General features: G+C 48.1%; 2 protein-coding genes and 1 pseudogene across 4 annotated transcripts in view; 1 reads left to right on the top strand and 2 right to left on the bottom strand.

Annotated features, from left to right (window-relative positions):
* LOC147709849 (NACHT, LRR and PYD domains-containing protein 3-like) overlaps positions 1-26049 on the top strand; it is a 242536-nt gene that overhangs the window by 69257 nt on the left and 147230 nt on the right. The gene's annotated exons all lie outside the window — the stretch shown is intronic.
* Positions 1876-4727, bottom strand: LOC147709851 (uncharacterized). The gene has a single exon (XM_086928310.1). It carries the CDS (start codon positions 4601-4603, stop codon positions 1898-1900), a length of 2706 nt encoding a protein of 901 aa, XP_086784436.1. The 5' UTR covers positions 4604-4727; the 3' UTR covers positions 1876-1897.
* Positions 5797-6792, bottom strand: LOC147709850 (uncharacterized; annotated as a pseudogene).

Genomic DNA, 26049 nt, shown 5'->3' with positions numbered 1-26049 from the left:
ACACAAAGTCTAACTTTAGACATAAAGTCTTAGTTTAGAACTGAAATCTAACTTTAGACTTGAAGTTTAAGTTTAGACCTAGAGTCTAAGTTTAAACCTGAAGTCTAAGTTTATACCCGAACTCTAACTTTAGACCTGAAATCTAGGTTTTGAACTTAAGTCAAGTTTAGACTTGAAGTTTAAGTTTAGACCTGAAATCTAAGTTTAGACCTGAAGTCTAACTTTAGACTTGAAGCTTAGGATCAGACCTGAAATCTAACTTTAGACTTGAAGCTTAGGATCAGACCTGAAGTCTAACTTTAGACATGAAGTCTAACTTTAAACTTGAAGCTTAAGATCAGACCTGAAGTCTAACTTTAGACATGAAGTCTAACTTTAAACTTGAAGCTTAAGATCAGACCTGAAGTCTAACTTTAAACTTGAAGTCTAAGTTTAAACTTGAAGCTTAGGATCAGACCTGAAGTCTAACTTTAGACATGAAGTCTAACTTTAAACTTGAAGCTTAAGATCAGACTGTGAAGGGGAAAGTCTTGACCCCTTCGGTCAGTGGTCACCACTTTTGGGTGTGGCTAGAATTCGCACATCACCAACACAGCACTTCACTGAGTAAGAGAAGGAATACATATGTAAGATACCAGACGTTCGAATTGGAGTGGCACTTTATTTTTCACTTAACAAACAGAGAACTAAATGCATATCAATTCAAGCAACAATGTAATTTTCTAAATGTGACCCAGACTTCGCTCTGTCTGGTATGAATGCTGGATGACTAATGCTCAAAATATCTCAAGGTAATACTGGAATGAAATGTACTTAAAAGAGCATTAACACAGATGATCAAAGATGCTACACTACTGAGTACAAGAATATAGAGCCCAACTATCTATGGGCCAACCATCTAGAACAGGTCCATTGTTATAGATTGCACATTTCTATCAGAGCCCTGAATTATGAGGGCAGGGCAAAGAAGGCGTAAGTAGAATTAACTGAAATAGAACATTCTGCTATTAATTCAGTGTCTGGTAATAGCTGAGAGTGAGACCAGTCACCTGAATTAAAAGAGCCTACCATACAGGAATATAACCATGAAGAGAGATAGTTGAAGGGTCAGAGATCTAGAGAGAGATAGAGATGGGCTATCTGCCCTGGGAGATCCACAACCTGAGTGAGGCGTCGACGTCCCAAGTCAGATAGTCTTCGGCTAGCCGAGAGATCCTTCCACGCTCATGCAGCAGGGCACCCGCAGGAAAGGTCTGAGGTCAAATTTGACGGTTGGGTCTTGTTATACCTCAAATTGAGGAACTAAGGTTCTCCGGTGACACTGGCCTACGCCTTATTCTGTGCAGGCGGTTTGACCACAAGTGTTCCAGGACACCGGAAGGACACTTGTACTGAACATTTTGCTTTGGACACTTCTGAACAGTGAACATCTTGTTTTCTTTCCTAAAAAGGACAGGCTGTCATGTACATTTCTAAACTGTGACAGTTGGTCACGTACATTTCTTCATATCTGCACGTGCTGGACCTAATGATAGGAGCAGAGTATCGCCAGAGGTTGCTGTTTGAACTTGAGCAAGCTATGTTTCAAAAAAATAATACTTTTAGCAATGTTTTCAGGAAGCTATACCACGTGTACCAGGGTAAGTGTGTGTGTGTGGGTGTTGGTCTGGGAGCTGACAGTGAAGCTAAACACTCTTTTGAAGGCCTATTTTCATCTTGTTTATTTTGGTGCACAGAAACGTGTGTTTGTAAGCCTGCATGCATAGTGGGCCCTGGGGCCTTTATTTACTAATGAGGAAAGCTAGTTATCTTGGCATATTTTCAGATTTTTATCACGCAGGGCCCACATCAGACCTTCATGTTACCAGGGCTGTCAGAACTCTCCTTTCTGGTGATGTTAGATGGTAGAACGGGACCCTCCATCATCTGCCCCCTCTTGTTCATTTATGAACACACTCTTAAGTGAGTATTTTGTTGAATTTTCTGCTAATGGTGGAATCCATGGCATGTCATTGACATAGCACTTAAAACTAGTTGGACGTGCAACATTTTCGTCTGACCTTAGTAGTTGGATATACTGTTGACCTGATTTGTTGAGCAGGCGCTCATACTGAGTAGCTGTAGTGTCGTTGCTCAGTGTGTCTCTACCTGGGGGAAGAGGTGGGGCTGATGGTACTCCAGAGTGTGTGTCAGGTGGTGCTGGATGTGTACTACATTGTCCTAGCTCGATCATTTGTACCTGTTCTCCATTCCCGTCCCCAGGAGCCCGATCTATGTCTTCATATTTTGGTGTCTGGTAAATCCCTGTCCTAGCATAATTCATCCCTACCGCTTTTGTGCTCAATCTCTTGATACAGTGACTCCCCAGCTGAAAGGCGCAACACAGAAAGACCATAATCCCGACTATAGGTATCATCAGCTTTAGAATAGCAGTTAGCCAGGAGGGCATCCAGTCAAAGTCGAACCAGTCCGTTGGGATAATGTCTGCAGGGGCACCTCCTTCCTCGATCATTTCTTTTCCCAAGTTAGTCAACTCCTCAATGGCCCTTGATATGGATCCGTTGTCCTCGTCGTTTCCAGGTATGAAAGTGCAGCAGGATTTTCCTATTTGATGACACAGACCACCATCTTTGGCCGTTAGCATGTCAAGGAAGTAACAATGTTCCAGAACCATTAGTCGTAATGGGCGCAGTTCTTCCCTTATTGCATTTAGGCCATCTCTGGTGCTGTTTATTGCTTTCATGACCTCATAGCGGGTTACTTCCAGCCAGCGGGCATTAGCCTGAGTTTGAAACATTGGGAATGCCCCTCCGAAGAAAAGCTGGGCCTCGCTAAAGAGGCGGAACTCTTCTGGGACCTTACCACGGGCTTCTCCTGCAAAGTACTCTGCTGCTCGCCGGTGTCGATGGAGGAATGTCAGGTCACCTGTCATTGGATGTGACAGGATGTGGGAAGCATTTGATGCTGGTACGACCAGATGAATTTCATGCAAAGTTACCAAGGTACACAGTCCGAGCCACTGAGGAGGTAGTTGGGGATAGAGGTGCTCTCCGCAAGCCCAGTAATAATCCATTAGAGTAGTGGTGCCGAACTGCATGTCGAAGCTGAAAATCGTGGAATTACAATCTGTGTTGCGCCCAACAGCGACAGAGCCATTACCTATGAAACAAAGAGAAGGGTTTTTCAGTTTGAATCCTTTTTTATGTTCTGGCATTCCTTCCCCACTCCACGTGTACCTCCCGCTCTCCTCAGCCCATATTTGACCACACTTTTCCCCTTCGTTCCCGTCCGCCCAAGGGGGTCCCAAGGCTGCCGCCTTACACCAAAACCCTCCGGGGCTCTGCCACTTGTTGTTAAGGTAGACCTGCGCCAGGAGGCGTAGCATTGTCCTATCCTTGCATGGGCAGTGGTGTTGGCCTGGTGGGTGTGGGTGTCTATATGATAGATCACATCCTGTCCGGGGTGTGTTGTTTGTTATGTACCCACGTTTCCTAATGCCCTGTTCCTGCCAATCCATGTCCTGTACCCCTGTCCTTCGCATTTCTTTGAATTCCTCCCCGAGTTCAGCTAGGTCGGTGACAACCTTGTGCACAGTGTAAATGTAATCCCATGTAGTGGTGTTTACAAAGACTACTTCCTTTCGGGCTGAAAGGACCCGAATCTGCCCTTTTATCCGGCAGAGGTACAAGTGAAGAAGGCATATGGCTATGTGTGGTGGAACTTCCTTGGGAAAAATCAGTCTGTCAGCCCCTACTGCATGGGGAATGTAGGAACATACGTAGCAAGACTCATTTGTTACTATTTTCCCAACTGCTGTCATGTCCCTGTACCAGGAGTTGTCTACCATAGAGGAGTGGACTGAATGGTCCCTTACTATTTGGGGTAGGCTGAGCATGGGCCCTAGGCCTTCTTGTATTTGCACGAGATGTTGGAATGTTTTTAGCGACATTCCTTTGGGCTTGTGTCTTGTGTCTATATGGGTGCCGGGGACAAACGGGGAGGGGATACGGGGTTTCGACTTTGTCATGTATGGGGGTATGGCGAAGGCAAATCTACGTGGTCTATGGTGGCGGGGAGGGTGTCGACGGGACGCTCGTTCTGTGGCGTTGGTAGCTGTATTCCAGGGACTAGTCCTTCCCTCTGGGCTACCGGGTGAGAGTTCAAGGTGCATACTAATGGACGTGCTGCTAGCAATGCTATTCTCCGGGAGCTCAGGACCTAGTGTGCTGTGTGGTGCTTTCTGCTGTTTGAGTGTGACCGCTGGTACAGTGGATGGAACAATAGGCAGTGAGGCATCTTGGCTGCTTCTATCACTATAACTTTTTACAGCAAGAAAAAAGATATACCAGTTGAATGTTGCTAGTGCCACTCCAACAATAATACAAAACATAAGAACAGTGAGTATACATAACTTTGCTTCATAGGCGCTATATTCGTGGACGTCTTCTTCTTCTTCTTCTTCTTCAATGATGGATGGAACGGTGGATGGGAAGCCGTCGTCCTCATTCAGGGGGATCATGGCCATGTTGCTTCCCTCTTTTAGTCCATTGGCTGTTGCTGCGCAGGTGCAGGATCGAAGCGGACGTCTCTCCTGTGGATCCATGCTTTCCTTTCGGCTATCCGGATGGCAGTTGGAGAAGAGTCAATCACTTCAAAGGGTCCGTCAAACTTAGGATCTTTCCAACGCCTGACGTGCCTCCGGATGAAGACGAGAGTTCCAGGACGGATAGGTGGGAGCTCAGGATCGATGGGGCCCTTCTCCTTCCTTTTGGATACCTGGACAGAGAGGAACTGCGCAGCGCGGGTTAGTGTGCACAGGAAGTCATAAAGCTCAGCCTTAACAATCTCAGAGGATGACTCGCTATCAGTTTTGGGCCTGCTGGGAGGGACTGCTACATTTATGGATCGTCCGGTGACAAGTTGGTGGGGGGTGAGGTGGTGATCCGAGCTCGGGGAATTTCTTAATGAGAAGAGGGCCAGTGGGAGACAGTAGAGCCACTTTTTGCCAATGGTGGCGCTAATTTTGCTTATTTTGGTTTTGAGTAAACCATTGAGGCGTTCACAAATGCCATTACTTTGGGGGTGGTAAGCGGATGTCAGCTTGTGTCTGATGCCTAGCATTGTGGTGAGAGAGGAGAAGATGGCGTTTGAAAAATGGCTTCCGTTGTCAGTCCTGATGGCGGAAGGAATTCCAAAGCGGGAGATGACGTCACGGAGCAGGAATGTGGCTGCTGCTTTGGCATCGCAGTGGACGCATGGTCCAGCTTCGATCCACCGTGAGAAGGGGCATACTACCACAATGAGATATCGGTAATTTTGGCACCGATCAATCATGTCGACATAGTCAAGGTGGAGTTCTTTGAATGGGCCAGAAGGTTTAGGAATAGTGGAGGCAACAGTTTTGAGAGTTGGGTTTGGGGAATACTGTTGGCAAATGATGCATTTGTTAACAAATAGCTGTATTAGTTCATAAGCATTGGGAATGAACCAGTCTGCTTGTAATGTGGTGGACATGTTATCTCGGGAGACATGTGCGGGAAGGTGAAGTTGATCCAGTGCCACCTGCAGTAAGGCTTGTGGCATGACGGGTTTTCCGGACATGGTCTGTCTGTAAATAAAATCAGCAGGGTCCTGCTGTACTCCCCTCTTTTTCCATAACTCTTTCTCTTGTGGTGGTGCACTTTCTTGTATCTCTCTGAGGTGCAATTGGGCAATGAAATCGTATTGTTGTGTGTCATCGAGTGGGCAGGAAGCATTTGGATCAAGAGGGGTGGTGTTTGTGTCGTTGTTGTTGTCTGTGTGTGGTGTTAAGGGTACACTGTCTTCATTTGTCTTTGTCAGTTCTGTTGGTGTTACAGCTTGGGCAAGTAAAATTGGGGTGTTGTGTGGGTCATGCTCAGTGAAAGGTAGGGGGGGTCTGGCTGCAGCTTTGGCTGCCCAGTCTGCCAGAGCGTTGCCTCTGGACACAAAGTCTTGTCCATTCGTGTGAGCAGCACATTTGACAACGGCTACCTCTGTTGGAAGTGTCAGGGCTTCTATTAGTTCTTCCAACAATTTTTTGTGACATACTGGTGTTCCATCTGATTTGAGGAATCCGCGCCTTTTCCAGCGCAAGATGCTTGAGTGTGTCGTTGTTGTGACATATGCAGAGTCTGAGTATACAGTGATGCGGTCACCAGCCCCGTTGTTTAAAGCGGCAATTAGTGCCACTAGTTCAGCGGCTTGGGCGGAGTAGTGCGATGGCAATGTAATTTGTTGTACAATGTCTAGGGAGTCAGAGGACTCATGCTGCTGAGCCCTAACCACTGCGGCTCCTGTGTATCTGATCCCTGTTTCTTGGTCTATTGTGGAGGACCCATCTACAAAATATACAGTGCTGTTTGGCAGGGGGTCCTCTTTTGCTGCTCCTGACTCATCGGGACAATATGTGGCACAGTCATGGGTGTCATCATCGGATGCGGCAATGGGATGGGCAAAGAATGTGGCTGGGTTGACTGTGTGACATTTAACAACCTTCAGGGAGGGTAATGACAGTATGACTTCATAGCCTGACACTCTTTGTGTTGTCAATGTTGTTTTAGCTTTCTGAATTATGGCAAAGACAGCGTGCTCAGTGTATAGTGTCAAAGGGGATCCCATGACAATGGGTGTGCTTTTATCCACTGCAAAGGCTGCCGCAGCAAGAGCTTGCTCGCAGGGGTAATGACCTTTCATGACTGAATCTAGCATTCCGCTGAAGTAAGCAAGGGGCTTGTGGCCCATTGGGTATTTCTGAGTGAGGACGGCAGTCATGACCTGGCCATTGCAGTGGGTAAACAGGTAGAATTCTTTTGTGTAGTCAGGTGTGCCTAACACTGGTGCGTTTGTTATTTCATCTTTGAGCTGTTTAAAGGATACTGTCATTTCGGGTGTCCAGTCTATTTTGTTGCGTCTGTCTTTGGCTGCTTTAACTGCTTTCAACAAGGGGGCAGTTATTGTGGAAAAATCAAAGACCCACTGGCGGACATAGTTCACTAATCCTAGGAACTTTTGCATGTCTTTGACAGTTTGGGGCTCTGATGTCCCTTTGATGGCTTCAACTCTGTCTGGCGTGACCCGTCTCCCTGATGCTGATATTAACTGACCGAGGTATTGTACTTCTGTTTGGCAGTACTGAAGTTTGTTTTTGTCCACCTTGTAGCCTCTGTGAGCTAGTGTTGTGAGCAGAGAGACTGTATCAGTTCTGCACTGGGATTCTGTAGTGCTGCAGAGCAAAATATCATCGACATACTGCAGTAAGGTACTGTGACATTGGAAGTTCGATAAGTCCTCTTTGACGACTCTGTTGAATACGCTCGGGGACTCACAGTACCCCTGAGGCAAACGCCTGTAAGTCATTTGCACCCCGCCGAATACGAAAGCCAATAGGTACTGACTGTCTGGGTGAAGGGGGACGCTGAAAAACGCATTTTTCAGGTCGATCACTGAAAAGTATTGTGCATCCGGGGGAACATTGGTGAGGATGACGGAAGGGTCTGGGACAATGGGAAATTCTGGTACCACTATGTTGTTAATTGAGCGCAAATCATGAACTAAGCGCCATTGATTGGTCTTGCCTTTGCGCACGGGAAAAAGGCAGGTGTTAACTGGAGATACACATGGGTATATGACTCCTTGATCTAGCAGGGCTTGTATTGTTGGGGCAATGCCTTCCTCTGCTTCCTTGGAAAGTGGGTACTGTTTTATTCTGGGTAGGATCGCGCCTTGTTTCAGTGTTATCTTAAAGGGAGTGGCAGAACGGATGAGGCCCACATCATTAGGACCGGTGGTCCACAGGTGTGGCGGGACTTGGGCTAAGTCAGCTTCACGCACTGAGTCATATTTCTGCGGGGCAGTGGGTGTTCTTTTTTCCACTGTCGCTGACAGAGGTACCTCATACTCGTAGACAATCTCTGTTATTGGATAGTTATCAGGATCACCAAAGAGCTGTTCATCTGTAATGTCCCTCACTTGGTGTCCGGGTTCAATGAAAATCACACAGGCCCATGAGCGCATATTGTCGTCTCCTGCTATGAATGCCCCGTATGTAGGTGTAATGTGAAGAGCACGTATGCCTAGGATCATGCTGCTGTCCCATATCTGAAAGTGCTGGGACTCCGGACGAAAGAGAAATTCCTTCGGGAGCTGGACAGTGCGCTGGTGCAGTTCAGGTGTGTTGGCTACAATGATGTGTACCGCAGTGGAGAACGCTTGTTCATCCACAGGGCGAGCCCTCATTTGATCTGTCAGGGAAGATTGAGCAGTGAGTGCCATCATTCTAGCTAAGGGTGTGCCAGGTATAGAGCAAACCATTGTTCCGTTCTCATGGAAGTGAATAGTCATGTTCAGTTTAGCCATTAGGTCTCTCCCTAAAAGGTTGACTGGAGAGTGTGGTGAATAAAGCAGTTGTTGTTCCAGCACCCGGTCTCCTATTTGCAGGGGTACTGGCTTTGTAAAGGGGACCCTTGCTATTGCCCCAGAGAATCCCTGTGTGTCCGCTACTTGATCAGAAATAGGCAGGTGTCCGCCTGTAATGCAGGAGTACGTGGCGCCTGTGTCAATGAGGAAGCTATATGTTTTGTTATTTATCGTGACCAGGACGGTGGGGTCATCTTCACCGCTCATGATGCATGATAAAACTGGGCACACAAGAGTTGTCTGTGGGCTTTCCTAGCGTGAGTATTGCTGGATGGTGCCTTGCGCAAATGGGTTATTGGAAGTGACTACCACACCACCTGGTGGTGGGGCAGCTTGGGCTTGGGGCATCACTTGGTATGAGGGTGACTGTTGCTGCAGTTGCACGGGAGTTTGCATCATTACGGATGGTTGTTGAGCTTGGGTCATTACGGGTGTCTGGAGCTGTGCTAGTTGCATATTCTGCTGTGGTGCTTGTTGGGCATAAGCATACACCATCTGGGGTGCTTGAGCATACATTTGTTGTTGTGGTTGGAACTGCAGGGGTGCTTGCTGGGCGGGACCCATAACTTGTTGGCCTTGGTCTCGAATCCTAGAGCGACACTCTTTTTGCAGGTGTCCCACCTTGTGACAATAGAAGCATGTACGTTGGCCTGACTGCTGTTGGCCCCTTTGCTGTCCATTGCCCCTTCCCTGCATCCCGGTATTTCTATTGTTGTTGTAATACTGATGTTGGTCATTACTGTAGGCCGGGTGTGGTGCAAGATACTGCACTGGGGGCTGTTGTTGGATGTACTGCACTGTGGGCTGCTGCTGGGCTTGCACATACTGTACTGTCTGTTGTGGCGGAGTCTGCACATACTGTATGGCTGGCTGTGGTGAAGTCTGTACATACTGTATGGCTGGTTGTGTTTGTGGCGGCTGTGCTTGCGCATATTGCACGGCAGGCTGCTGCACTTGCTGCGGAGTGGGCTGGGGATTGTTGGCGAGGACATTTCGAGCGTCCTGTGGAAAGGTGGTGACAGCTGTCATTTGGCTGACTGGTGCCGCCAGCATGAGATTGTCCACTGTATCCTTTTTCTTATTAAGCTTCTGCTGTACTAGCTTTGCAGCTGCATTTTCAATGGCTAATTGTCTACTTCTTTCCTGCTCTATTTTCTTTTTGCAGAAATGTATGATGTGGTCCTGTATCTCAGGCCATGGTTTTGCTTCCATGGCTACCACCCCATCTAATTTCTCCTGCACGTCGTCTGGTAATCCCCTCTTAACCATGTGGTAAAAGAGCCTGCTGTTTCCTCCCGTTGTATTCCAGGAGTCACCTAGCTCCTGATGCCATTTTTCTTTCATTCTAGAAATGAAATTAATAGGGTCCTCATTTGTTTGCATGGTCAGAGACATGAGAGACCCAATGTCGGGAACATCAGGGTATTTTAATTTCAACTTAGTCCAGACTGCCGCCCTTATTTTATCAAATGGTTCCCCATCATATTTTGTCTCGTTCATTGTTATTAATCCTCTACTGATACTTGTGAAAATTTCTTCTGCTTCCCCTCCCATGATGGATATAAGCAAACTTTTCATGTCTCCAATCCCTGGTTTGGTGCCTGTGGTATTCTTCTCTAGGGCCACTATCCATTTGCTGGCACCCTCTGTGAGGGGTGGAAGGTTCTTTTTAATGGCTTCCTTCTCTGCATAGGACCAGCAATTGTATATCGCGGGGGCCCCTGGTGTTTTGTATATTAGCGGCATCTGGCGACTAATCCCTACACCTGGATACTTTGGTCTTGTGGTGTCATATCTTATTGCATATTTCTGCCAAATTTCAAGACTGGCTCGCATATAGTCGTAGTCCCAGTCTTCATCCCCTACACCCTCCAGGATACATTCTACAGCTGTGGCCATGTGCTGTGGTTCGAAAGACCCTTCCCTTGGCCAGGGGATCATCTGTGGGGCTAGGGACTCTGTCCATCCAGCCAGATTGTCTGTGAAGGGGATGACAGCGAAGTCTGAATTCTCGCCTATCTCCACTATTTGGTTGGGGGTAAGGTCCTTGTCCCGCAGGGCACAAGGCCTGCTGAGGAACATGCCATTGCCTGTTCTAGCTCGAGTGTTTCGCATGGAGGCAGTGCCGGTGACTTGGTATTTGATGGGAGCGTCATTGCCAGGGGCATCGTATGCGATGTCCTCTGGGCGTCCGTGTGTTCCTAACACAGTTAGTCTTTCTACCTCTGTTGTCCTTTTCTTCTTTTTCCTCACTGGGTCCCTTGTGTTTGATAATTCCTGTTTATCAAAGAATGGGTTTACGGGACGTTCTGTCTGATTGTCAAAGAATGGGTTTGTTGGTTGTTCTGTCAAGCTTGGGGCGCGTGATGGGCTGAGGGAGTTTCTCATGGCTGTGGCGGATAGTTGAGCAAACGGGTCCGCTACGGGCGTGAGATGCCGAGATGGTGTGTCAGGGAGTGTGAAATGGATCAGTGCCGACCCAGTGGGAGTGCGTGTGTGGTCAGGTGCAGTAGTCTGGTGGCTCTGGGAGGGGGACTCATGGTACTGTACTCCGGGTAGTCTTTCATAATTTCCCGTGTCCCGAGAGGGACCCGCTTTTTGCATAGATGTGGACGGGAAAGGTAGTGTCTGTAGTTGACCGTGGCCTGGGTCCCCAGTCCCTTCAGCACCTCCAAAGGGATCTGCCTGTGATGTTTGCTGGGTGGGTGACGTGTTGGGGTGAGTGATTCTGAGAGTCTCAGATAGCCTGTCGCTGATGTGTTCTAGCTTACATGACGCGCGTCGCATTAGCCGCATTAGGTCGTCATGGTCAGGGTCGTGTGGTACTTCACTGCTGATCATGTCTGCTCGGGTATCCCCGTTGGGACTGCACTCTAGGCTTTTATTGAGTTCTGTGGCCGGTCTCCAGTTGTCATAATGGATCAACTCAGGTGCCGGCGGGCCCTGTGTCTCCCTGTCCTTATTTTGTTGGTGAACAGAGGCGAAGGTTATCAACGGTTCGGCTGTCTTTGTGCCGCAAAAGGGCATATGTTTTTGCGAAGTGGGACCTTGGTCCTGAGAGAGTGGAGCATTGGCCTCGCGGAGGCTATTGGGATCATGGTAGTGCGGGAGTGCATGGCGAGAGGAGGGGCGGGATGACATGCACGTATTACTTGATGGTGCTGGGGACATATTGTCTGCATTGTCCTCGTCAGCCTCCCCAGGTGGGACTCCGATGGAGGTGGGATTTAGTTGCAGTGAAAACTGCGCATTTATTTGTCCTGGCAATCCTGGCACCGTAGCGTGCAGTGTTGGACTGCCACCGGCAGCAGGGGTTACGTGGAGGGGACTGACCGGGGCTTGCATTGTGACGGGTGTGGTGTTTGGACCTGTGACGGGGAGCAGTTGGCCACTGCTGGTGCCGGGTGGCGGCGATGAGGCATTACTACTTTCACCACCAGGCTGAGGACATTCGGGTGTGGGAAAAAGGTCACCTGGGAGTTGACCGTATCCGACAGTTGGTAGGTCATTAGTTGTGGTCTGTAGGTCTAATTCTTTGTTCTTCGCAGATCCTAGGGCAGGGTACATGCCATTGGCCTGATATGGTGGGGGCGCAGAAGGTGCAGTGGCCAGGGTGACAGGATGCTCTTGCGTGTTTTCTTTAAAAATACGCCAGAGAGCTAACGTTTCTTTCCTTTTTTGTAATTTGGCTCCAGAATATTTGGTATTTAGGAACGTGGTGGCGTGCTCGAGAGTATTTGCGTCAAAAGAACCTTCAGAGGGCCACGGATAATCCATATTCTTTGTTAATTTGTGAAGCTCCCTACAGTGTTTGAGTATGCGTTTTTCTTGGGCACCGAAACTTTTCAGGACATGTTGGAGTGGTGTTGCCATGACAAGATATTTGTGGGCCAGCAAGGCAGGGACTTTAATGTGGGGTTTTGGCCACGCTTCTCTAGAGATCAGGCACGAGTTCTTCTGCTACTCCTGCTAGGGCGTGGTCATAAACCTCCTTTTGCAACTGCCTATTTTGTGTGGGGGTGCACCCAGGGAACTGGAGTTGGCCGCCAAAGCAGGCGTCTGCTATCTGAGACTGGAGTGGGTGTCTGGGGAAGAATCCTGACAGGATTGCTGGTCCTCCCAAATTTGCAAGATGCACAATAAAATATATATGATAGCCGTGCGGTGTTTTATACACAGTGGGATTCTGTATCCTATTCATGAGGTTACTTAGTGCCTATATGGTTGCTGCAAACCTGTGTGGGATACCGTCTGATGTATATATGAGAACCTGAGCAACCCTGCCTGGTTGTGTTTTCGCCTAGATGTTGTGAGGGCTGGGGTCTGTGGGCTGTGAAGTTTGTGCAGGACTAGAGTCGTGAGGAGGCAGGTCTCTGATGAGTTCTTCTCCTACTTCAGTGCAGACGATATGGTAGAGTATGAATCTTAAATCTATTTCGTCAGGTCATCTGTATTTTCCCTCTGGGGAGAAGTCAGGGAATTCAAGATTGTGACGGGCAAAGGCGTCGCGAATTTTGCTTTGCAGTGGGTTCCGTGGCCAGGAGGACTCGAATACAGTGGGAAGTTCTAGGCCTGGGGATAGTAGGCGGATCCTTATATAGATCCACTCTGGAGTTCTATGCACTGACGTGCCAAATATTCGTTTATCGTAAACTGCCTGAAGAGCCTGCATGGGGTTTGTTTCCTGTGATTTGATAGGCAGGTGATGCAGAGGTGTAGTGAGTGCTGCTGTGATCCTTTACTATGGGGGCGGTGGTGCGTGGAACTGTTTGTGTGGGAGAGCTTTTACTACAGGCTCGGCGGGCCGTGAAAATGCTGGTGCGAGAGATAGAGTGACTTGACGAGGGTAAGCGTAATCGATATTGAGTGCCCGAAATATAGAGAGAAGAACAGTGCTACTGAGGGGTGTGACGTGGACGAAACAAGAGGGATGTCCGTCAGAAATGCCTACAACGTTATTGTTTATCAGGAATATGGTGATATGATCAGTGGTATGATCGCACATTCCCTTATGTGAAAGTTGGAGCAGTGTGATGGACTCTGCAGGTGTAGCAGAATGTAGGGTCCACAGTAAATTATGACTAATCGGACAGTAGTGCTCTCAGAAGGGGTGATGTATCTTCTTGGAACTGTGGGTGATAGGAGTAGGAGTTGGAGGCGGATGGCGGGGGCAAGTCTGGAGCGGTCTCTGCTGGCGGTGGGATGCACACTATTTCAGATGCAGCACCTAATTGTATGGAGCCAACTGAAGGCTCGTCGTCAGTGATGAGAATGGGTGAGGCAGCAGGGTAATTCGAGTATTCTAGGTATTCCAGGGGAAGAGAGTGGGGGACAGACAGGGTGCAAGAGTCAGAGGCGTGTTCTGTATATAGTAGCTGAGGGGCTGTAGTGTCAGGAGATGGTGGGGTAAGAGACAAGGCTGGGAGGCTATCCAGAGATTGGGCTGAGATGTTAAGCTGGGTGCCTGGCGTAAAATCAGCGCCGAGAAGTGTCCAGGCGGCTGCTAGTATGGTGCGGTAGCCGTCAGTAAGGAGAGTGAATTCGTTAGTAGCAGAGTTGTGGATGATGTCAGGTCTACCGTGAAAGAACTGAATAGTAAAATGTTGAATAGGTGGTGGGCTGCTGGACATTACGAAAAGAAGGTGTATGGCATGCCAGGTGTAGGCGAGGGATGTAGGGAGGTAGGGGAGGATGAATGACTTATTCCCTCCTGTTGGCAATCAATTGTGAAGCAAATGATTGGCACAAAAATGGGCAATGCGGAAAAGGCAATGCGAGCAATGGGGCGTGCGAGGAATGGTGTATTTATAAGGCGTGTGATACAGTATACTTAGATGAGGGACAAGGCAGTGGGCCGGTAAGTGAAATGAGGAAGGGAGTAACGGGTTACAGGGAAGGGAATTGGTGTCACAAAGCACAGCTGCTACTTACACAAAGCACATGAATGCAAGAGCACATGTGACATAGAGCAGGGCAAATGGACAAAACATGAAATTGAGAGGGTCAATATTCAACATAGTACATAATCAACAACATGATGACAGAACAATAAATACTGATGACATACAGAGGATGCATCCTGAAGTATAACGATGTAGGAGAACAGATGAATCACCAAGATATAAAAGAACGATGTAGATATTAAATCTCAGAACTTGAAGATCAGATCAATGAGCAATATATGAAATAAAAGAAAGATGTAGAAAATAAATTTCACTACTTGAGGACCAGAACAAAGATCAAGACATGAAATGTCACTGTTTGACAATGTGATCAACGACCTGAAGATATCCACGGGCTGGGTATGAAATTCCAGTAATGGAAGAACAGAGATGGAATAAGTAAGATCATGGAAGAACAGAGAACAGAGATGAACAATGTCAGCAGCAATGTTAAATGTTACGAGGAGGGAGGGAAAGAACAGGGTGCCGTGAATGAAAGAGGTAGGTATGGATAGGGAGAGAGGGGAGTGTTGAAGTGGCAGTGAGAAAAAAGAATGAAGGAGGAACACGGAAGAGGAAAAAAGAGGAGCGAGAGAACATGTGTAGAGTTAAATGTTAAGGAAGGGTGGGGGCTCGGGGGAGCTGTGAGGCAGAGTGGCGCTGGTGCGCCAGGGGAGGAAGTGAGTCCGCGATGAGCGGAATGAACCACAGATGGCACAGAGCAGTTCCTCTTGCCGCTGGTGTGAAAGGCAGGAAGTCCGTGGGCGTTGGCTGGGGCGCTGGGTCCGTGGGCGTTGGCTGGGGCGCTGGCTGGGTGGCCGTAGGAGCGGCAGGGAAATGTACAATAATACAGCCAGACCGTGTAAAAATAGGTCCGGAGGAAAGTAAAGCGAAGGCAGAGCCCGCATTGAGGAGGGGTGGACAGTAAAGCTGAGAAGTGGAGTGAAGGGAGGGGTGGGTGGGGGATTCGAAGGCGGTGAAAAAAGCAGAAGTAGAAAGGGCACGGTATGTAGTGAATTGAAATAGGAGAAAAGAGAAATTATTTATGGCATAACGATGAAAAAAAAAAGAAAGAAGACAGTGTAGTATTTTAGCAAAGGAGTGAAGGGAAGTAGCCTGTGGTAAAGGCAGGTGGCAAGGATGCCAGAGTGTGAAAGTCAGAGTGTGAAAGTCAGAGTCAAACGACCCCCAGTGGAGAACCTAGAACCTCCGACCCTGGATAATTCCAGGGGACACCCAGCTCCCAAGACTCGACTTGGAAGAGGGATCAGGAACCTGCCCACAGAAAAGGGGCAGGGTGGGTCTCAAAACCCGAGTCAAGACCTGTAATGTCCGGACCACACCCAGCTCACAGACTGAAACTGTCGAGAGGGATCATAAACCTGGGGGTAGTTGACAGCAAAGAAGTAACCACAGAGGCGCTCTCCTCGGCCTGGAACCGACAGAGAGAGAATTGTCTGACACCGACAAACCACAACAGCAATTGTTAAGAACAGATAAGTGAGAAAAAAATGAGGCGCAGAACCATTGACATGAAAATCGTAATGACAAGTTGGAAAATGTGACCACTGAGGGACACAGAGGGTTCTTGGATCGTGACCATGTGCAATTCTGTGGGGGGGGGGGTCAGGAGTCTAGCCCAGAACCAGGCACACGGGGCCCGCACACAGCCAAGTAACCAACACCGGGACTCAAGGGGAAAAAATAAAACGTTCCTTGACTCACCAATGGTAGGCAAGAGGCTTGCGGCGGGGACACCCAATGTGGTTCGTGGAAGACCACCGAATTCCTCCTCAGAATGGATCAGGCAGGTACGATGGAGACGTTGGGCGCCACGTGTGAAGGGGAAAGTCTTGACCCCTTCGGTCAGTGGTCACCACTTTCGGGTGTGGCTAGAATTCGCACATCACCAACACAGCACTTCACTGAGTAAGAGAAGGAATACATATGTAAGATACCAGACGTTCGAATTGGAGTGGCACTTTATTTTTCACTTAACAAACAGAGAACTAAATGCATATCAATTCAAGCAACAATGTAATTTTCTAAATGTGACCCAGACTTCGCTCTGTCTGGTATGAATGCTGGATGACTAATGCTCAAAATATCTCAAGGTAATACTGGAATGAAATGTACTTAAAAGAGAATTAACACAGATGATCAAAGATGCTACACTACTGAGTACAAGAATATAGAGCCCAACTATCTATGGGCCAACCATCTAGAACAGGTCCATTGTTATAGATTGCACATTTCTATCAGAGCCCTGAATTATGAGGGCAGGGCAAAGAAGGCGTAAGTAGAATGAACTGAAATAGAACATTCTGCTATTAATTCAGTGTCTGGTAATAGCTGAGAGTGAGACCAGTCACCTGAATTAAAAGAGCCTACCATACAGGAATATAACCATGAAGAGAGATAGTTGAAGGGTCAGAGATCTAGAGAGAGATAGAGATGGGCTATCTGCCCTGGGAGATCCACAACCTGAGTGAGGCGTCGACGTCCCAAGTCAGATAGTCTTCGGCTAGCCGAGAGATCCTTCCACGCTCATGCAGCAGGGCACCCGCAGGAAAGGTCTGAGGTCAAATTTGACGGTTGGGTCTTGTTATACCTCAAATTGAGGAACTAAGGTTCTCCGGTGACACTGGCCTACGCCTTATTCTGTGCAGGCGGTTTGACCACAAGTGTTCCAGGACACCGGAAGGACACTTGTACTGAACATTTTGCTTTGGACACTTCTGAACAGTGAACATCTTGTTTTCTTTCCTAAAAAGGACAGGCTGTCATGTACATTTCTAAACTGTGACAGTTGGTCACGTACATTTCTTCATATCTGCACGTGCTGGACCTAATGATAGGAGCAGAGTATCGCCAGAGGTTGCTGTTTGAACTTGAGCAAGCTATGTTTCAAAAAAATAATACTTTTAGCAATGTTTTCAGGAAGCTATACCACGTGTACCAGGGTAAGTGTGTGTGTGTGGGTGTTGGTCTGGGAGCTGACAGTGAAGCTAAACACTCTTTTGAAGGCCTATTTTCATCTTGTTTATTTTGGTGCACAGAAACATGTGTTTGTAAGCCTGCATGCATAGTGGGCCCTGGGGCCTTTATTTACTAATGAGGAAAGCTAGTTATCTTGGCATGTTTTCAGATTTTTATCACGCAGGGCCCACATCAGACCTTCATGTTACCAGGGCTGTCAGAACTCTCCTTTCTGGTGATGTTAGATGGTAGAACGGGACCCTCCATCAAGACCTGAAGTCTAACTTTAGACTTGAAGTCTAAGTTTAAACTTGAAGCTTAAGATCAGACCTGAAGTCTAACTTTAGACTTGAAGCTTAGGATCAGACCTGAAGTCTAACTTTAGACATGAAGTCTAACTTTAGACTTGAAGTTTAAGATCAGACCTGAAGTCTAACTTTAGACATGAAGTCTAACTTTAGACATGAAGTCTAACTTTAAACTTGAAGCTTAAGATCAGACCTGAAGTCTAACTTTAGACTTGAAGCTTAGGATCAGACCTGAAGTCTAACTTTAGACATGAAGTCTAACTTTAGACCTGAAGTTTAAGATCAGACCTGAAGTCTAACTTTAGACCTGAAGTCTAACTTTAGACATGAAGTCTAACTTTAAACTTGAAGCTTAAGATCAGACCTGAAGTCTAACTTTAGACTTGAAGTCTAAGTTTAAACTTGAAGCTTAAGATCAGACCTGAAGTCTAACTTTAGACTTGAAGCTTAGGATCAGACCTGAAGTCTAACTTTAGACATGAAGTCTAACTTTAGACTTGAAGCTTAAGATCAGACCTGAAGTCTAACTTTAGACCTGAACTCTAAGTTTAGAACTAAAGTCAACTTTAGACCTAAAGTCTAACTTTAGACCTGAAGTCAAGTTTAGACCTGAAGTCTAAGTTTAGAACTGACGTTTAAGTTCAGACATGAAATCTAAGTTAAAACTTGAAGTCTGAACTGAATTCAAAAACACTTAAATCTACCCTCAAATATACCTGTAAACCTAAGTATCTAAGTTTACAAATTGTTTTGTCAATCAGACCTTTCATGTTTTTTGTTCTTTGTGTTCTCTGGATGAAATACTCATGACGTATCTCCAGCAGCCAGGTGAGTTAATGATGTGGAATCCACAACGATGGTTTATTTTCAGAAGCATTGATGAAGTCTACAATGATCCTGTGGGTGACATGTCACCTACTGGGCTCAGATTTCAAGCTTGACGCGCCTCACAGTGGGAGACGTTCAGCACAGGCTTGCCGTGATATCTTTAAACTAAGGTTATGAAAGCTTTCTGGTGTATTTAAATAATGTCCCAAGGTAAATCACTGCAAGATGGTTCAGTAAGTGTAACCTTTGATCCTGACATCTGCTCTGACCTGCAGGTTACCAGTTCGAATTCAGCCAGGCCAGCTCAGCCTTGCATCCTTCAAAGGTCAATAAATTGGGCTGTAGGCACAGCTTTAGTTTGCAGAGCTTAGAGGGGGAAAAAACTGCTGTATAAAGTGTTGCATCAAAAAGAGAATATTGTTTCAAACCCGGAAGTGCAGCCTGTCTCCTTGTTGTATTTCCCGCCTCAGTGCCCCTGCTTGTTGTATTTCCCGCCTCAGTGCCTCTGCTTGTTGTATTTTCCGCCTCAGGGCCTCTCCTTGTTGTATTTCCCGCCTCAGTGCCCCTGCTTGTTGTATTTCCCGCCTCAGGTCCTCTCCTTGTTGTATTTCCCGCCTCAGGTCCTCTCCTTGTTGTATTTCCCGCCTCAGGTCCTCTCCTTGTTGTATTTCCCGCCTCAGTGCCTCTCCTTGTTGTATTTCCTGCCTCAGTTCCTCTTCTTGTTCTATTTCCTGCCTCATTGCCTCTCCTTGTTGCATTTCCCGCCTTAGTGCCTCTCCTTGTTGTATTTCGCGCCTCATTGCATCTCCTTGTTGTATTTCGCGCCTCATTGCCTCTCCTTGTTGTATTTCCTGCCTCAGTTCCTCTCCTTGTTGTATTTCCCACCTCAGTTCCTTTCCTTGTTGTATTTCCCACCTCAGTGCCTCTGCTTTTTGTATTTCCTGCCTCAGTGCCTCTGCTTGTTGTATTTTCCGCCTCAGTGCCTCTGCTTGTTGTGTTTCCCTGCTCAGTGCCTCTGCTTGTTGTATTTCCTGCCTCAGTGGCTCAGCTTGTTGTATTTCCTGCCTCAGTGGCTCAGCTTGTTGTATTTCCCGCCTCAGTGCCACTGCTTGTTGTATTTCCCGCCTCAGTGCCTCTCTTTGTTGTATTTCCCGCTTCATTGCCTCTGCTTTTTGTATTTCCCGCCTCAGTGCCTCTGCTTGTTGTATTTCCTGCCTCAGTACCCCTGCTTGTTGTATTTCCAGCCTCAGGGCCTCTCCTAGTTGTATTTCCCACCCCAGTGCCTCTCCTTGTTGTATTTCCCGCCTCAGTGCCTCTGCTTTTTGTATATCCCGCCTCAGGGCCTCTCCTTGTTGTATTTCCCACCTCAGTGCCTCTCCTTGTTGTATTTCCCGCCTCAGTGCCTCTGCTTGTTGTATTTCCTGCCTCAGTTCCTCTCCTTGTTGTATTTTCCACCTCAGTGCCCCTGCTTGTTGTATTTCCCGCCTCAGTGCCTCTCCTTTTTGTATTTCCTGCCTCAGTGCCTCTCCTTGTTGTATTTCCCACCTAATTGCCTCTGCTTTTTGTATTTCCCGCCTCTGCACCTCTGCTTGTTGTATTTCCTGCCTCAGGGCCCCTCCTTGTTGTATTTCCTGCTTCAGTTCCTCTTCTTGTTGTATTTCCTGCCTCAGTGCCTCTACTTGTTGTATTTCCTGCCTCAGGGCCTCTCCTTGTTGTATTTACCACCTTAGTGCCTCTCCTTGTTGTATTTTCCACCTCAGTGCCTCTGCTTGTTGTAGTTCCTGCCTCAGTGCCTCTGCCTGTTGTATTTCCAGCCTCTGCTTATTGAATTTCCCGCCTCAGTGCCCCTGCTTGTAGTATTTCCCGCCTCAGGGCCTCTCCTTGTTGTATTTTCCACCTCAGTGCCTCTGCTTGTTGTAGTTCCTGCCTCAGTGTTTCTGCTTGTTGTATTTCCTGCCTCAGTTCCTCTCCTTGTTCTATTTCCCGCCTCAGTGCCTCTGCTTGTTGTGTTTCCCGCCTCAGGGCCTCTCCTTGTTGTAGTTCCTGCCTCAGTGCCTCTCCTTGTTGTATTTCCCGCCTCATTGCCTCTGCTTTTTGTATTTCCCGCCTCAGTGCTTCTGCTTGTTGTAGTTTCTGCCTCAGTGTTTCTGCTTGTTGTATTTCCTGCCTCAGTTCCTCTCCTTGTTCTATTTCCCGCCTAAGTGCCTCTGCTTGTTGTGTTTCCCGCCTCATTGCCTCTGCTTTTTGTATTTCCAGCCTCATTGCCTCTGCTTTTTTTATTTCCCGCCTCAGTGCCTCTGCTTGTTGTGTTTCCCACCTCAGTGCCTCTGCTTGTTGTATTTCCCGCCTCAGTGCCTCTGCTTGTTGTAGTTCCTGCCTCAGTGCCTCTGCTTGTTGTATTTCCCACCTCAGTGCCTCTCCTTGTTGTATTTCCCGCCTCAGTGCCTCTGCTTGTTGTAGTTCCTGCCTCATTGCCTCTTCTTGTTGTATTTCCCGCCTCAGTGCCTCTGCTTGTTTTATTTCCCGCCTCAGTGCCTCTGCTTGTTGTATTTCCTGCCTCAGTGCCTCTCCTTGTTGTATTTCCAGCCTCAGTTCCTCTCCTTGTTGTATTTCCCGTCTCAGTGCCCCTGCTTGTTGTATTTCCCGCCTCAGTGCCCCTGCTTGTTGTATTTCCGGACTCATTGCCTCTCCTTGTTGTATTTCCCGCCTCAGTGTCTCTGCTTGTTGTAGTTCCTGCCTCAGTGCCTCTGCTTGTTGTATTTCCCACCTCATTGCCTCTCCTTGTTGTATTTCCTGCCTCAGTGCCTCTGCTTGTTGTATTTCCCACCTCATTGCCTCTCCTTGTTGTATTTCCAGCCTCAGTTCCTCTCCTTGTTGTATTTCCCGGCTCAGTGCCTCTGCTTGTTGTAGTTCCTGCCTCAGTGCCTCTCCTTGTTGAAGTTCCTGCCTCAGTGGCTCAGCTTGTTGTATTTCCCGCCTCAGTGCCACTGCTTGTTGTATTTCCCGCCTCAGTGCCTCTGCTTGTTGTGTTTCCCGCCTCAGTGCCTCTGCTTGTTGTATTTCCAGCCTCAGGGCCTCTCCTAGTTGTATTTCCCACCTCAGTGCCTCTCCTTGTTGTATTTCCCGCCTCAGTGCCTCTGCTTGTTGTATTTCCTGCCTCAGTTCCTCTCCTTGTTGTATTTCCCACCTCAGTGCCTCTGCTTGTTGTATTTCCCGCCTCAGTGCCTCTCCTTTTTGTATTTCCTGCCTCAGTGCCTCTCCTTGTTGTATTTCCCACCTCATTGCCTCTGCTTTTTGTATTTCCCGCCTCTGCACCTCTGCTTGTTGTATTTCCTGCCTCAGGGCCCCTCCTTGTTGTATTTCCTGCCTCAGTTCCTCTTCTTGTTGTATTTCCTGCCTCAGTGCCTCTGCTTGTTGTATTTCCTGCCTCAGGGCCTCTCCTTGTTGTATTTCCCACCTTAGTGCCTCTCCTTGTTGTATTTTCCACCTCAGTGCCTCTGCTTGTTGTAGTTCCTGCCTCAGTGCCTCTGCTGTTGTATTTCCAGCCTCTGCTTATTAAATTTCCCACCTCAGTGCCCCTGCTTGTTGTATTTCCCGCCTCAGGGCCTCTCCTTGTTGTATTTTCCACCTCAGTGCCTCTGCTTGTTGTAGTTCCTGCCTCAGTGTTTCTGCTTGTTGTATTTCCTGCCTCAGTTCCTCTCCTTTTATTTCCCGCCTCAGTGCCTCTGCTTGTTGTGTTTCCCGCCTCAGGGCCTCTCCTTGTTGTAGTTCCTGCCTCAGTGCCTCTCCTTGTTTATTTCCCGCCTCATTGCCTCTGCTTTTTGTATTTCCCGCCTCAGTGCCTCTGCTTGTTGTAGTTTCTGCCTCAGTGTTTCTGCTTGTTGTATTTCCTGCCTCAGTTCCTCTCCTTGTTCTATTTCCCGCCTAAGTGCCTCTGCTTGTTGTGTTTCCCGCCTCATTGCCTCTGCTTTTTGTATTTCCCGCCTCATTGCCTCTGCTTTTTTTATTTCCCGCCTCAGTGCCTCTGCTTGTTGTGTTTCCCACCTCAGTGCCTCTGCTTGTTGTATTTCCCGCCTCAGTGCCTCTGCTTGTTGTAGTTCCTGCCTCAGTGCCTCTGCTTGTTGTATTTCCCACCTCAGTGCCTCTCCTTGTTGTATTTCCCGCCTCAGTGCCTCTGCTTGTTGTAGTTCCTGCCTCATTGCCTCTTCTTGTTGTATTTCCCGCCTCAGTGCCTCTGCTTGTTTTATTTCCTGCCTCAGTGCCTCTGCTTGTTGTATTTCCTGCCTCAGTGCCTCTCCTTGTTGTATTTCCAGCCTCAGTTCCTCTCCTTGTTGTATTTCCCGTCTCAGTGCCCCTGCTTGTTGTATTTCCCGCCTCAGTGCCCCTGCTTGTTGTATTTCCGGACTCATTGCCTCTCCTTGTTGTATTTCCCGCCTCAGTGTCTCTGCTTGTTGTAGTTCCTGCCTCAGTGCCTCTGCTTGTTGTATTTCCCACCTCATTGCCTCTCCTTGTTGTATTTCCTGCCTCAGTGCCTCTGCTTGTTGTATTTCCCACCCCATTGCCTCTCCTTGTTGTATTTCCAGCCTCAGTTTCTCTCCTTGTTGTATTTCCCGCCTCAGTGCCTCTGCTTGTTGTAGTTCCTGCCTCAGTGCCTCTCCTTGTTGTAGTTCCTGCCTCAGTGCCTCTGCTTATTGTATTTCCCGCCTCAGTTTCTCTGCTTGTTGTATTTCCTGCCTCAGTGCCTCTGCTTGTTGTATTTCCTGCCTCAGTGCCTCTCCTTGTTGTATTTCCAGCCTCAGTTCCTCTCCTTGTTGTATTTCCCGTCTCAGTGCCCCTGCTTGTTGTATTTCCGGACTCATTGCCTCTCCTTGTTGTATTTCCCGCCTCAGTGTCTCTGCTTGTTGTAGTTCCTGCCTCAGTGCCTCTCCTTGTTGTATTTCCAGCCTCAGTTCCTCTCCTTGTTGTATTTCCCGTCTCAGTGCCCCTGCTTGTGGTATTTCCCGCCTCAGTGCCCCTGCTTGTTGTATTTCCGGACTCATTGCCTCTCCTTGTTGTATTTCCCGCCTCAGTGTCTCTGCTTGTTGTAGTTCCTGCCTCAGTGCCTCTGCTTGTTGTATTTCCCACCTCATTGCCTCTCCTTGTTGTATTTCCTGCCTCAGTGCCTCTGCTTGTTGTATTTCCCACCCCATTGCCTCTCCTTGTTGTATTTCCAGCCTCAGTTCCTCTCCTTGTTGTATTTCCCGCCTCCGTGCCTCTGCTTGTTGTAGTTCCTGCCTCAGTGCCTCTCCTTGTTGTAGTTCCTGCCTCAGTGCCTCTGCTTGTTGTATTTCCCGCCTCAGTTCCTCTGCTTGTTGTATTTCCTGTCTCAGTGCCTCTGCTTGTTGTATTTCCTGCCTCAGTGCCTCTCCTTGTTGTATTTCCAGCCTCAGTTCCTCTCCTTGTTGTATTTCCCGTCTCAGTGCCCCTGCTTGTTGTATTTCCCGCCTCAGTGCCCCTGCTTGTTGTATTTCCGGACTCATTGCCTCTCCTTGTTGTATTTCCCGCCTCAGTGTCTCTGCTTGTTGTAGTTCCTGCCTCAGTGCCTCTGCTTGTTGTATTTCCCACCTCATTGCCTCTCCTTGTTGTATTTCCTGCCTCAGTGCCTCTGCTTGTTGTATTTCCCACCTCATTGCCTCTCCTTGTTGTATTTCCAGCCTCAGTTCCTCTCCTTGTTGTATTTCCCGCCTCAGTGCCTCTGCTTGTTGTAGTTCCTGCCTCAGTGCCTCTCCTTGTTGTAGTTCCTGCCTCAGTGGCTCAGCTTGTTGTATTTCCCGCCTCAGTGCCACTGCTTGTTGTATTTCCCGCCTCAGTGCCTCTCTTTGTTGTATTTCCCGCTTCATTGCCTCTGCTTTTTGTATTTCCCGCCTCAGTGCCTCTACTTGTTGTGTTTCCCGCCTCAGTGCCTCTGCTTGTTGTATTTCCTGCCTCAGTTCCTCTCCTTGTTGTATTTCCTGCCTCAGTACCCCTGCTTGTTGTATTTCCAGCCTCAGGGCCTCTCCTAGTTGTATTTCCCACCTCAGTGCCTCTCCTTGTTGTATTTCCCGCTTCAGTGCCTCTGCTTTTTGTATTTCCCTCGTCAGGGCCTCTCCTTGTTGTATTTCCCACCTCAGTGCCTCTCCTTGTTGTATTTCCCGCCTCAGTGCCTCTGCTTGTTGTATTTCCTGCCTCAGTTCCTCTCCTTGTTGTATTTCCCACCTCAGTGCCTCTGCTTGTTGTATTTCCCGCCTCAGTGCCTCTCCTTTTTGTATTTCTTGCCTCAGTGCCTCTCCTTGTTGTATTTCCCACCTCATTGCCTCTGCTTTTTGTATTTCCCGCTTCTGCACCTCTGCTTGTTGTATTTCCTGCCTCAGGGCCCCTCCTTGTTGTATTTCCTGCCTCAGTTCCTCTTCTTGTTGTATTTCCCGCCTCAGTGCCTCTGCTTGTTGTGTTTCCCGCCTCAGGGCCTCTCCTTGTTGTAGTTCCTGCCTCAGTGCCTCTCCTTGTTGTATTTCCCGCCTCATTGCCTCTGCTTTTTGTATTTCCCGCCTCAGTGCCTCTGCTTGTTGTAGTTTCTGCCTCAGTGTTTCTGCTTGTTGTATTTCCTGCCTCAGTTCCTCTCCTTGTTCTATTTCCCGCCTAAGTGCCTCTGCTTGTTGTGTTTCCCGCCTCATTGCCTCTGCTTTTTGTATTTCCCGCCTCATTGCCTCTGCTTTTTTTATTTCCCGCCTCAGTGCCTCTGCTTGTTGTGTTTCCCACCTCAGTGCCTCTGCTTGTTGTATTTCCCGCCTCAGTGCCTCTGCTTGTTGTAGTTCCTGCCTCAGTGACTCTGCTTGTTGTATTTCCCACCTCAGTGCCTCTCCTTGTTGTATTTCCCGCCTCAGTGCCTCTGCTTGTTGTAGTTCCTGCCTCATTGCCTCTTCTTGTTGTATTTCCCGCCTCAGTGCCTCTGCTTGTTTTATTTCCCGCCTCAGTGCCTCTGCTTGTTGTATTTCCTGCCTCAGTGCCTCTCCTTGTTGTATTTCCAGCCTCAGTTCCTCTCCTTGTTGTATTTCCCGTCTCAGTGCCCCTGCTTGTTGTATTTCCCGCCTCAGTGCCCCTGCTTGTTGTATTTCCAGACTCATTGCCTCTCCTTGTTGTATTTCCCGCCTCAGTGTCTCTGCTTGTTGTAGTTCCTGCCTCAGTGCCTCTGCTTGTTGTATTTCCCACCTCATTGCCTCTCCTTGTTGTATTTCCTGCCTCAGTGCCTCTGCTTGTTGTATTTCCCACCCCATTGCCTCTCCTTGTTGTATTTCCAGCCTCAGTTCCTCTCCTTGTTGTATTTCCCGCCTCAGTGCCTCTGCTTGTTGTAGTTCCTGCCTCAGTGCCTCTCCTTGTTGTAGTTCCTGCCTCAGTGCCTCTGCTTGTTGTATTTCCCGCCTCAGTTCCTCTGCTTGTTGTATTTCCTGTCTCAGTGCCTCTCCTTGTTGTATTTACCGCCTCATTGCCTCTCATTGTTGTATTTCCCGCCTCAGTGCCTCTCATTGTTGTATTTCCCGCCT

The sequence above is a fragment of the Lissotriton vulgaris genome, chromosome 6 (genome assembly GCF_964263255.1).
Source record: "Lissotriton vulgaris chromosome 6, aLisVul1.2, whole genome shotgun sequence".
Classification (NCBI taxonomy): domain Eukaryota; kingdom Metazoa; phylum Chordata; class Amphibia; order Caudata; family Salamandridae; genus Lissotriton; species Lissotriton vulgaris.
Note: the sequence above shows the minus strand (reverse complement) of the source record. Positions and strands in the feature narration are given on the sequence as shown.

Bases quoted from the DNA above. Each gene is read 5' to 3' on its own strand.
- LOC147709851 (XM_086928310.1), bottom strand. From the start codon at position 4,603: ATGGATCCACAGGAGAGACGTCCGCTTCGATCCTGCACCTGCGCAGCA.